This window comes from Dermochelys coriacea, chromosome 1 (assembly GCF_009764565.3).
Source record: "Dermochelys coriacea isolate rDerCor1 chromosome 1, rDerCor1.pri.v4, whole genome shotgun sequence".
In the NCBI taxonomy this organism is placed as follows: domain Eukaryota; kingdom Metazoa; phylum Chordata; order Testudines; family Dermochelyidae; genus Dermochelys; species Dermochelys coriacea.
In genome coordinates this window covers 95,726,715-95,739,399 of record NC_050068.2, presented here as the reverse complement: position 1 = coordinate 95,739,399, position 12,685 = coordinate 95,726,715, and the positions used below count along the sequence as shown (strand labels likewise).

General features: G+C 40.8%; 1 protein-coding gene across 2 annotated transcripts in view; it reads right to left on the bottom strand.

The window, feature by feature from the left end:
* GPC6 (glypican 6) overlaps positions 1 to 12,685 on the bottom strand; it is a 1,178,678-nt gene that overhangs the window by 10,419 nt on the left and 1,155,574 nt on the right. For both annotated transcript variants that reach the window (XM_038388012.2, XM_038388013.2), the window contains 2 exons: positions 10,732 to 10,868; positions 421 to 596 (listed from right to left, as the gene is read on the bottom strand). In XM_038388012.2, coding sequence (XP_038243940.1) covers positions 421 to 596; positions 10,732 to 10,868 — 313 coding nt within the window. The remainder of the gene's footprint in view (positions 1 to 420; positions 597 to 10,731; positions 10,869 to 12,685) is intronic.

Genomic DNA, 12,685 nt, shown 5'->3' with positions numbered 1-12,685 from the left:
ACCCCTGAACCCCGTAGCTATGTTGACCTAACCCCCAGTGTAGACACAGCTAGAATGTTTCCGTTGATCTAGCTACTGTCACTCAAGTAGATGGTGTTCCCACAGCACTGGAAAAACCCTTTCCATTGCTATAGACTGGATTGGCACTATGAGGTTATGCCGGCATAGCTACAGTGATATAGCCATGCCGCCATAGTCCCCATAGTACAGACATGATTTAAATTCACACCTTAGGCTAAGCTGTTTTATGTAGGCAACCCTGACATTGCTTCATTTTTCCAACCCAGGACCATCTGGAATAAGGTATACTTAGCAGATTACTATAACTAAGGAGAGTTATTAGAATTTATAATAGCCCCGATGTGGTGAGTTTATGAATTTGTTTGGAGGATATGTTTGTTCGCAATATCAGTTGCTTACTTGTATCCTGGAAGTTCACATCATTTCCATTGTATGCATTCTTCAGTTTGTTAGTCATGACTCTTAGGGCCATGATTTGTTGCCGTATGAAGGTGTCAGGCCTTGTGATGTCCACATCTACTTCGGGATTGTTGATCTGGTTGGTCAGCCCATCATTCATAATCTCAGGCAGGTATCTACACAGCAAAATGAACAATTGGCTCAGTATATAATGTTTTATGGAAATGCGGACCATAGTGCAAATTCTTTACTAAGCAATTTGACAGTATTAACAGTCTTTAAAATTTCTTATAAAAATATTTAGAAAACTACTTTGTCAGTTTTACTAATAATTACTGTTCTTTTTGAAGAGCTTCGACATATGGAAAGAAAGAAACCATCATCTGACTGGTTAACTCTGCATACTATCAGCAAGTGCTCTTGCCTCTGCAAACCACAGTTGAGATTTACTAGTATAGAGTAAAACTCTAAATGGCCAGATCCTCAGCTGATGAAAACTGGTGTAGTTCCATTGACGTCAGAGGAGCTACATTATTTAGCCCAATATTATCTAGCTGATTATCTAGCCCAATATTCCTTTGTACTTTTTTAATTTTTATCCATCTTGTTATGTAAAAATAGCTTCTATCGCATATAGATCATTTGCAATGACAACTTTGGCCTGTTGTTGAAAGAGACATGTTATTAATCTTTTCCTCTAAACCCTTTTCTCCTACTTCCTTTCTTAATCATTATGGGCAACCCCAATATCCTGCCCATCACATAGGCCCGCAACCCCAATATCCTGCCCATCACATAGGCCCGTAAGCTGGGCATCATCTTCAATTCAGACCTCTTTTTAGATCCTTGCCTCTAAGTTATGTCTAAATTTTGCCAATTCTTTCTGCTTAGTATCTCTAAGATAACATCTGTCCTATCCATCCATGCAGCTAAAACTCAATCATTCTCTCATGTCTCAATCATCAAACATCATCTCATCTCATCATCTCATGTCTCAATTACTGCAACACCCTTTTCTCTGGCTTTGAAAAATGGAATCTTGCACCACTCACACCACTCATTCAGAATGCAGCTGCAAAGACCATTGTCCTAGTCTGTCTCTTTGACCAATCACCCCTCTCTTTGCATGCGTCCGTCCATGGGTTCTCCCTTCTTTATCATATCAAACATAAGCTACAGGTCTTCACTTTCAAGGCCCTTCATGCCCCATCCCTATCAAGATGTTGACTCCCACTTCTAATCAGCCCACCATGCTAGGCTCCATTGCCCATTTGTTACATTTTTATGCTTTCCCTCATGCTTCTCCCCATGCTCGGGAAGAGCTTCCAGTACATAGTCACAAAACTATCTTGTTTTCCTCCTTCAAATGTTTCCTTAAAACTCTCCTTTGCTGTGATGTCTAAAAAAAACCTTGATAACAATTAGATAGCTGGTACTGTGATCCCACTACCTGTCAAACTTACCAATATTGCCTCATTGTGTTCTTGTATGCCCCCTGATTGTTTCTTGTCTTATACTTAGATTGTAAGCTCTTTTAGGGCAGGAACTGTCTCTTTGCTGTGTTTGTGCAGCATCTAGCAAATAGTCCATGACTAGGGCCCCTAGGCACTATGGTAATACAAATTATTATACAACAACAACAACAACAATACATAATAGCTGTTGTTTAATTTGGAGATATATCTGAACACTAAGGACCTGACTTCAGTTCTCTAATGGACTGACAATCTCCTATAAGAGATAAGGACCTGTCACTTCCAGAACTAAATGCAAAACTAATTTCTTCAGTTCAGCTGCTTGCTCTATCTTTGACACAAACATAAACAAACAAACGAATTAATATCTTATAAATGAACCCAGAAATTTCTCCTAAGGCCAAGAAGGAAAGAGTTAAAATAGAAAAAACAATAATCATCTTTCTTTCTATGTAGTAGGTGCTCAGATTCTACAGTGATGTAGGACGAATAGGCAGAAAGAGGCTGTAAGACAGTAAGATTCTTTCCCCAGGAGAAACAACCAGTTACTAGCTAAAAGTGATTTTAAGTATAAGTATTTATTGCCTACTATGCATCAGAATTCCTGTTCATGACTGATGATTGTTCTGCTAATTATCTGATTCAATCCATGAGAAGCAGTGTTTGGCTATGAAATATGATGCATCAAATTACGACTGATTGTTTGACTTCTTGTCTTATTGTGTAAAAAAATAGAACCTAGTTTATGTGATATACTGAGTCCTGAGTAAGTTTTCTATATGGAAAGCATACGAGTTATTTTGGAAGTTTAATGTAATAAGAGTTTTCTGGTATATTCTTTATTTAGGATGAATAACAAGTTTCAAATTCTGTAAACGGATCTGTGTGGCAGACCCTGAACCCACCCAGAGATCAGCTGACTTCAAGGGGATGTCAAGCGGGCCTAGTTGTTTTCTTTCACCCTAATTCATTTTAAAATTCCCTGTAGAATCAGATTCCAGGAACAACCATGACATTCACAAAGTGTTGGTTTGCTCTGCTCTGATTGTTGGGACTTGAAAAGAGTCAAATGAATTACACATACACACACACACACACACACACACACACACTTAAAAACAGTATTTGCCATCAGAAGGATGAACTTTAAAACAAAAGTGTTAAAGATATGAAATCAACAACTTTATTGCATTGGCTCTCCAGGATAAGGCTTTATTCCAAAGGGTGAAATATAGTGGCTACTGCATGATAAACTCTCTGTTTCAGAATGGGTTAGGTTTAATGACTCAGTGCCTAATTTTCAAGTTTGGGAGCCCCAAATAAGGCATCTAAATCTATCTTTAAGATACCCTCAATCGGATTTGAGGTGACTAAAATTATTATTTAGGTTTCTTCATGCAGATTTAGTTGCTACACTTTAAGCACATATATCTTTAGTATTGCGCTGTCAAGCCACAGTTATCAAAGAACTTAAGCATTTGCTAAATTTAAGCACACTTTAAGAAAGCCCATTGACTTCAAAGCATTTAAAGTTAGGCACATGCCTAAGTACCTCGCTGGATCAGGGCCTCAGTATTTACAGCACATGAATGAAGTATTTAGATAATTGTTATCGTAGTGGCTCACCTGTTTTCTCACAGGAAAGTCTCGTTTGAATGTAAAAGGCTAAACATTGCTACCCTTTCTTTAAACCAGGGATACAGAAGTTCAAAGTCCAAGGTGTTTTTTTGAGTGACATCTTCCCCCTGAATGACAGCCAAGCACATGTTCTTACAAAAGCATTTTGATGTGTATGTGGTAGGGTTAAATCACACAAAATTGGAAGCAGTGGCATGAGACCATTTTTGACAGAAAATTGGCTGCAGGGTGCGCAAAGTTGTTCAAACACAGCTGCTTATGTTGCAGTTCTTAAAGTGGAGCTACCCCTTTGGGTATTAAGCTTTGCTGCTGCTCTTGCTGTTAACCATCCCTTTTGGTGCATGGTAATAATACTAACTATTCTAAATAAAAATGGAATGGGAGAGGCTAGCCTGGATCTGTGTCCAATTATTTCTCTCACCTCTTTGACAAATGAGAAGCTGTTACTGTTATTTAATTACTATTAATTACTGTTTATTTTCTATTTGTTTCTTGCTCAGATATAGCACTAGTTTAGTGCCGTTTACATTTTCTAAAATCTTAACCCATTTCTTCATTCCTCTTCAGCCTTTCCATACTTCTTACTTGCCTCAGCAGGCATGACAAAAATGCTTTTTGGCACCTGTTATGCAAGTCCCACAAAGCTTGTTTAAAGTTCATTTTTTTTCAATATGCAGCTGATGTTCCAAAATATTTTCTTTCTTTTCAAGACTAAAAATGGCTGATAATTCTTTTCAGATTGCTTACATAAACAAACCACTGTGGCCATTGAACAAAAATGGATGGGTTTTGCACTTCATGAATGACATCTGACTTAAAGGGCAGTGTCCTCCATCTTCTGCTGCTGCATCAGCTGTTTACTTAACACTGGGAAATTCCACTCAGTAAGTGCTGTAGCTTTCATTGGTGTCTAATCTTGTGAGGAAGACAAAACAAAATGCTGCAGGGAGGTTCACTCAAGCTAGGATAATGGCAGACAAGCTTACCCGGCCTGCTAAGATAAAAAGGCACTTACAATTGGCTCACTTGGCCAAACAGACAACCCCATCTATCTCTTTTCAATCATATGGCAATCCCCAAAGGGATTGGTTAGTGTGTGTGTATGTGTGTGTAAAGGAAAGACAGCAGCAGCTGTGCTTAGGTGGAATATAAGGGAACACAAGGACTGGAAGGGAATCTGTCAAGACACTGGAAGGGGTGCCCCAGCAAAATTAAATTGGAAACCATACATTTATTAATAGAAACATTTTGTTTAGTTGCTGAGAGCTGGGCTTAATGCATTTTCTCCAATGGTGCTAAACATAGATGTCCGCAATTAAGTGCAGCTTAAACAAAGCTGTTGTTAGAAATGGGCCATTTTCTTAGTATAGACAATGCTCTAGTGCCTCACTTCTTCCACCCAACACAGTGAGAGCCCGAACTCTATTGGACCATGCAGCATGCGTTTCCTCAGCTAAACTGGGTTCTGCATGCGAAGGGAAGAGATGGTTGCAGCTGGCTGTAACTTCAGCACTGTACGCATGGCATTTTATTTGTCATGGTATTTGGGTATCTTAGTTTATTTCAAGGGCTAATAATTGGGATTTGGTATAACTGAATACTAACTCCTAAGACGTCTACAAATTGCATCCTATCTTTCATAACACTCATCTGGATGAGCAGATCACCAACCGCTCATTAAGACCTCACCTGCATAGAGGATAACATTGTTACCCAAGTCTCTTGAATTTATTCCCAAGATATTCTTTTAAAAACAAACAAACAGCATTTGTGTACAAGTTTCCATGACCATGAATATGAGATGTGATGGGGCAGCCTGCTGGGTACTTCTCAGAAGGCACTAGATTTGAAGTAGCTATCATTAACTTTGATTCTGCCTATAAGGTTTTTTTAGAAATGGGGTTCCATCCATCTCATAAATGTTCCCAGTTTCACACCATTCAACTCCCACCTCCTCTGCCCCAATTTTTACATTTGACCTTATCAAACAAATGCTTTTTCTGTGTCAAGGGTCATCATCATAACAAGTGCACCTTTCCAGAAAGTCAAATGGATCATTCCTGTAACTCTGCATGTTATCTGCTAATTGGTGGCCTTGGATTAACCCCATCTGGTCTCACAGCAGTAGAGACATATCAGTGGATTTTAATAACCACAAGTGACCTTGGTGTTCTGCCTCTTTCAAAAGATGGAATAGTTTCCATTTTCTATAACCTCAGTTTTATAACATACATTTTCTGGTATATGCAATGTTAGAAGGTGGATGTGTTGAATGAAACACAAGAGCCAATGTGTATTTTGCAATTCTATAACTCTGTTTTCTTTGACCAGCAGCACCTAAGACACTGGTTTTTTTAAATTATTTTGTCTTTTGTTATATTTCCCTGTTCATTGCCTAGGTATTGCAGTACCTGGAGTGGCTCACAACTAATAGTGCCGAACTCAGGTCAGACTGTTAGGCTACACTACGAGGCTTTTAGCGACATGGCTGTGCTCTCCTGCAGACAAACACTTCCACCCCCTACGAGCGGCAGCGGCTTTGTCGGCAGGAAAGCGCTCCTGCTGACAAAGCGCTGTTCACACTGGTGCTTTTCATCGGGCAAACTTTTGTCATTCGGGGTGTGTGTTTTTTTAACACCCCTGAATGACACAAGTTTTGCCAACTAGGTGCCAGTATAGACAAACCCTTAGAAATCAGAAATCAGGGCAGCCACCCCATTGCATACTTAAGCAAAAAACTGACATCCACTGAGCAAAACTATGCTACAATCAAGGAAAATGCTATGCAACTGTCTGGGCAGTTAAGTAGCTTAAACCCTATTTGTATAACAAAAAGTTCACTTTGCTAAGTGACCCTGCCCCACTCGCATGGCTACATCGAGCTCAAGGAACTCTAGATTACTTCTTCGAAGTCTAGCCCTTCAAGAATATGACGTTGACATAATTCATATCAAGGGGAAAGAAAATATTGTTGCAGATGCTTTATCAAGAATAGGGAATTCTTAAGATCTATTCAGAAGTGTCAGTGACACCCCTTTCATACATCAGCCTTTTATAAATCGGCGAGTGTGGGGGGGGCCTTCTAGGGAGGGGGCAAAGAGGCGCAAACGGCAGGTGGGGGAGCCCCTCAGGGGAGGGAGTGTAGTGGCATGAGCAGAGGGCTGGGGGCCTTCTGGGAGGGGGACGAGCAGGAGCAAGGCCTGGGGCAGAATGGAGGTGGAGCATAGGTGGGAGGAGGCCAAGCAGGGGTGGGTCTCAGGGTGGATCATGGGCAGGGCCACAGTCTGGGTGCTGGTGCCCCCTGCACTTCTAGGGAGCTTCCTCTGCCCATGCCCTGAAGAACTTATGAAGAGACTCTAAGTGACTAACAGACTATTACACTAGGGAATAAGCTAGATGACCCAACTGTTTTTTTTCATCTTTAACTTCTGTGATTCAGTTTGGAATTCAAAATACATGCCTATATCCACCATGGGGTAAAAGGGAGGCCTAACATTAGCACAAGAGCCAAGGCAGAGAATAGGCAAGCATATGAATACAAAGAAATCAAATCCTTTATTTACTAACAGGCCAGCTTCTGCTGCCCTTATTCATGCTGACTCATACTTTATTGTAGATACTAGTCATCATGAGTAAGGGTACATTTTATGCTACAGTAAAGAGGAATGACCTGGCTCTCTAGGGCATTGTCAAATTTCACGTACCCTGTTAATTACATTTCATTGACACTTGGAGTAATAGTTTCTCTTTTGTTTCAAGTGCAAGCCTTCCCATGATGTAAATATTGCAAAAGGAAGGCTGTAAGAGAATTGTTCCTGTGTAAACTCAAAAGAAAACCTACCCATTTTGGATGGACCAAATCCTGCAAATTTAGGACAATATCAAGCCCTTATCTGTACAGGTGCCTCGGGAAAAAGGGAGCTGAGTGGTACTGGCCAGGCATGTAGCAGAGCAGTTACCCCACTCTTGAGAGAAAAGGCTAGGCTGATTGGGGAAGCAGCCACAGCTGGCCCTATAAAAGGGCTGTGAGGCAGGAGCTATGTCAGTTTCTCTCTAGGGGGTGGAAGGAGACTTAGCTGCCTAGGAGCAGGGTACTGGAGGTAGAGAAGTGCTGGGGAAAGACAAGAGGAGCTGGGGAGCTCTAGCCTGGCAACTTCTGAGGCTGCAGGCCTTGTTCAAGGCCTAAAGAGAGATACTAGGCTGCAGGGAAAGGCTGCAGGTCTAACCCCTGCCTTGCCAATGATGAGTGGTTTACAGACTGCAGTCTGCCCCAGTGAATGGGTGATAGATGATGACTGGCAGTAGCCACTGAGGCAAGGTGGGGATGGAGGGTTGGGGGTTCCCCTGGGAGTGGAGACCCAGAGTGTGGGGGGGCAGCACCCTAAGGTAAAGGAGCACTGGGGTCTGGGAGGGACATGGGGCTAGCATCAGGTGAGACACTGGCCAGGAGGAGGTGCTCCATATGCTGGAGAGCTAATTCCTGAGATGACCAGCAGGAGGTGCTGCACCCGTGAGTCTTTGCTTTGCTATAAGGCATGTAGGACAAAAATCTAGAATTGCTCAAGGAAACCAAGAATGATTTTAGCAGGCATGCTTTAGGGCTCTTTGCAATAGCCGCAGCATGCAGTCTTTATTAACGTGTGCTTCATGGAGCAATGCACACTAGCCAGCTTCCTTTTGCCAGCAGAGCACACCTGCATGGGGTTGTAATGTATGAAGCACTGCTACAATAATAGCGATTGTGGAGGAAGGTGATTTCAAACTTTACTTTCACACAGTCTTTTTAAGATGAACCTAGTAATATACAACATGGCTACAGCACCACTGCATGTAGTTATATATAAACATTCCTGATATTATTCTGTTAGCTGCCATTTGCTTCCCTCACAGGCTTCAGGGGGGATGGGGATGGGCTCTAACAGCTAAGCATTGAGAAAATAATACTCCTAGCTTTGGAGAGTAGATTTATACCATTTCTTATCAAATCGCGGTCCATGGACAACCCACAGTTTGCAGAGCCCTTTGGGCTTGTCTGCAAAATGAAACTTTTGACAATTAAGCAGTGGGGGATTAAGACATTGAGAGGGGAGTGGGTCCACGAGGGAATCTTTCTCTTACAAAGTATCCTGCACAATGGAGAAGTTGATATGCTGACTTATGACCTATTTTTTTTCATAGTTGCGTCTTAGGCTATGTGTACACTAGGACTTTGGTTGCTAAAACTTTTGTTGGTCAGGGATATGAAAAGAAGAACCCCTAACCAACAAAAGTTTCACCAGCAAAAGCGCTGGTGTGGAAAGCGCTATGTTGGGAGGAGAGCATCTCCCACTGTCACAGCTACCGCCGCTCATTGAGGGTGGTTTCATTATGGCGATGGGAGAGCTCTCTCCCACCAGCATAGAATGGCTACACAGGATACCTTACAGCTGCAGCAGTACGGCTACGCCTAAGGTTCATAGTGTAGACATAGCTTCAGACAAAAGACATGCAGTTCAGTTCAAATTTGAAGGGGTTGTTGCTGTTTCTGTGGCTGTCTAATTTTCATCCACTAGCTTGTTTCCACAAATAGGTAATGGTTAACAAATCTAAAAGGCATGCTTGAAACTGTATCACAGCAGTAAGGAACTGCATTCATTGGGCACTCAGGACTAGAACTGTGCAAAGGACTGAATTTTTGGTTTGCCAGCAGTTTAAAAAAATTGAAGGAAAAATAATTTCAGGTCAACCTGACCAAATTTTGTCAATTTTTTTTTCTTTCATGTATGAAATACATTGTTCAACCCGAAACAAAGTGTTTTGTTTTTATTTCAGGCATCTTTAAACATTTTTAAATATAAAAAGCAAAGGTAATTTGGAAATGAAGGATGAGATTCACCAGGAGACTTAAGTGCCATTCACAAAATCGAGGAGGAGGAGCAGATAGTGCTGCCACCCCTTTATAGCTAATAGCTTTGAAGCCACAACTTGAACTGAGGTTCCCACATCCCAGCTGAGTGCCCTAACTACTCAGCTTTTGAAATGGGTGTCTGTCAACTCTCCTGTCAAAGCCATTCCACTTTGTATAATTAATTAGTCATTGGATCAGAGCATGAGTGACTCTCTAGCTTGCTGGTTAGGGCTCTCATGGGTGGGGGGGACATCCGTGTGTTCCAGTTCCAGTGAAGACCCACCATGGTTTGGGGCTAGGGTTTATCATTCTTCCTCACCTAAATCCCCTAAGAATTTAGCTTTAAAAAAATCAAAATGTTTCAATTTGGAAAGGTAAAAAACACCTTTTTTTTTCCTGACCAAAACAATTTGCCAAAATCAACACAAATTCATGAAATGTTTTGGTCAACCTGAATCTGTATTTTTCGGTGAAAGTTTTGGCCAAAATATTTTGCCTAGCTCACTCAGAACCCATAGCTCCTCCCTTCACCCCAGCAGCACTCACAGCTGTTGCTAAACCAAAATGTAACCATCCCTCAATATGTTCCCTGATCCAACCTGTCCACCACTTTCTCAACAATGTTTAAACACATCTGTTTCCCACTTGCTGACTCAATCTGTGAATTTAGCAATCTTCCAGCAACAGTCCTGCCACAAAGTAGTGATCCAACCTGACTTCAAAGTTGAGAATTATAGAAAAATTGCTGAAAAAGGACAGCCGATGCCTAAAGCCACAGTTTCCGCAATGCTGTGGTGTAAGGTCAAGCCTTTCATATGAGGCAACTAAGAAGATTATATTTATTATATCCAGGCTATTTTTCAGTTTTACTCAACCAATAACCAAAAGGATTGCCAATAAATAATAAAATAAAGCTGAAATTCCAATATCTGCTGCATCCTAAGAGAAGATCCCAAGTGTGAATTGCTTCACTGTTTGTTGGTCACTACACAGGGACACTAACAAGTGCTAACGGACTCTTTGAGATCTCAGAATAAATAATCCACCTGGAATCTAACTAATGAATAGTCTCCATGTTCAAATCCTGACACAATGTGCACATTCAGAATGACTCACTCTCTAGATTTAATGGCACCTTGATGGTAAGTGCTCCCAGCTACTAGCTTTCCTTGGCAATTACTTGTTCTTCCCTATTTCCATTTCAGTGCTGTAAGTGGTTTTGTAAACAAGCCTTAGAACACATAACCAGCTAACCATTCCAAGGCCTATGTGGAATTAGTGTGCTACTATTTGGGGAGGAGTCTTCCTCACCTAGCTCTGGTATGGCCATTCCAGCAGTCCTCTTCATTTGACATGCCAGCTGTCACTCTTTCATCCTTGCAGATAGTATATGGTAAAGCTGACCAGAACTTTTTTGAAAGCTTCAGTTTTTCTTTAATGTCTGTTACCTGATCAAGAGACAAGAGGCACACATGGTTAAAGAAGACATCCATACTCAATCATTTTTAAGAAAAGAGTGCTTAATTCCATATTACTTGATGGTGGAGGCTAAGACGACCAATGGTACTAAAAGTCAAATTCCTGTATTTCCGAGCAAGGCACATTGCATTTGGGTTGAGTAAGCACAAATAATCCAAGACACCTTTAACTCACTCTTCCTCAAGATAGATGTTTTTAAACAGAGAGAACATTTTGTTCTTCCCTATTCTCCTTTTTGACTGAAGGGCTCTAAATTTCCATCCTCCCAAGCATTAATCTGCATGGTATTCTAATAAATGCCAGTTCAATAAAACAGTGTTTCATCAGATAAAATGTCTCACCCACTGATCTACTTGGTTTTGTAAATTGTCTAAGTAATTATATTTAATTCTACATGTCTAGCTTCTAATAACTGTTGAACTGGTAGTGAACAGATGCCAAGTACCCAAAAGCTGTGAGTAAAATGCAATAGATTTGGATGTCTGATTCTGAAAAGATTATATATGTACACACACATGTATCCATCTATATAATTAGAGCCAGATAGATATTTATATGTAGGCCTCAACTTCAAGAAATGATAGGACAGATTTAGAACAAGTTGCTGAAGTTGCAAGCTCCCTCCTGTGCAAGAGATTGCACTGGTTGGTATAAGCCAGAAAACCAGTGCAAACTTGCTTTCAGCATGTATTTGATGAATGTTCAGACTAAAATGTTATCAGTTTTTGTTCTGCATTTGGTTTACAAGAGCAGAATCTATAAATGTAGCTAAAGGGTAGGTTACAAAAGATTAATGGTATCATTGGGCCTGCGATGGCTGTTCTTATGGAAACAGATACATTTCATATGAAATAGGATTATGGGGAACTTGTTGAATAGCTTTCAAAGGAAATCACTGAGTTTTATTCTTTAAAAAACAAGAAATAAAAGCTCTCTGTTGTTCCATTCAGTTTTAAGATAGGCTTTTCAGTGGTTAAGGTACAAGATTGTACTTGGCTATTTATCTCTTTTCTCTTTTGTTTTGAAGACCGTGTAGCTTTCTGAACAAATGCCCCATATTGCTGTGCAATGCTGAAACAGTGAAATGTCACATAATACTCCAGGTGATAGAAACATCTGAGAATATTGCATCTGAAGTACTGTGCACATTTTCAACGGTAACTGAATAACCAAGATTCTAAATAAGTAGAAAAGTGTTTTGCTGCATGACTTGTTGACAATGATTCCTGCAATGACAGAGATCTATATAAATCTCCTCCAACCCTAGTTGTTCAGTTTTAGTATCACACACTGCAGCAGCATGTGCAAGCCTTTTAGCTCTCAACTGGGGAGCCCTTTCAAGCCAAAAAGTTACACACCGGACTATCGACACTGGGCACATCCTCAGCGACTTTGTAAATGGTGTTGAGGTAAATCAACACTGTACATTACAGAATATTATATTGATTTCTCCTGGTCCTTGCTGGATCTTTTGGGTTCCTAGGAGCAGAGGGCCTGAGAAGTGACTGGACAGGAATTCCTCCCACTCCTGTTTGCCTGGGAGTGAGGGACAAAAACTGAGATTTATTAGTGACTCAGCTACTCAAGGCAAGCAGCTCTATTAACCCCCAGGTGCTCCCATACCAAGGTGTAAATTCCACAGTGCAGTAGCTTGGATAAATTCTATACAACACTGTCTGGCTTGAAATGGGGGGAAAATAGGCTGCAGAAAGCAGTAACTATTCCAATAAACTCCAGGAGTTTAAATGCAATGGGAGAACATTTCTAATTTAATGGCTGTGATTAA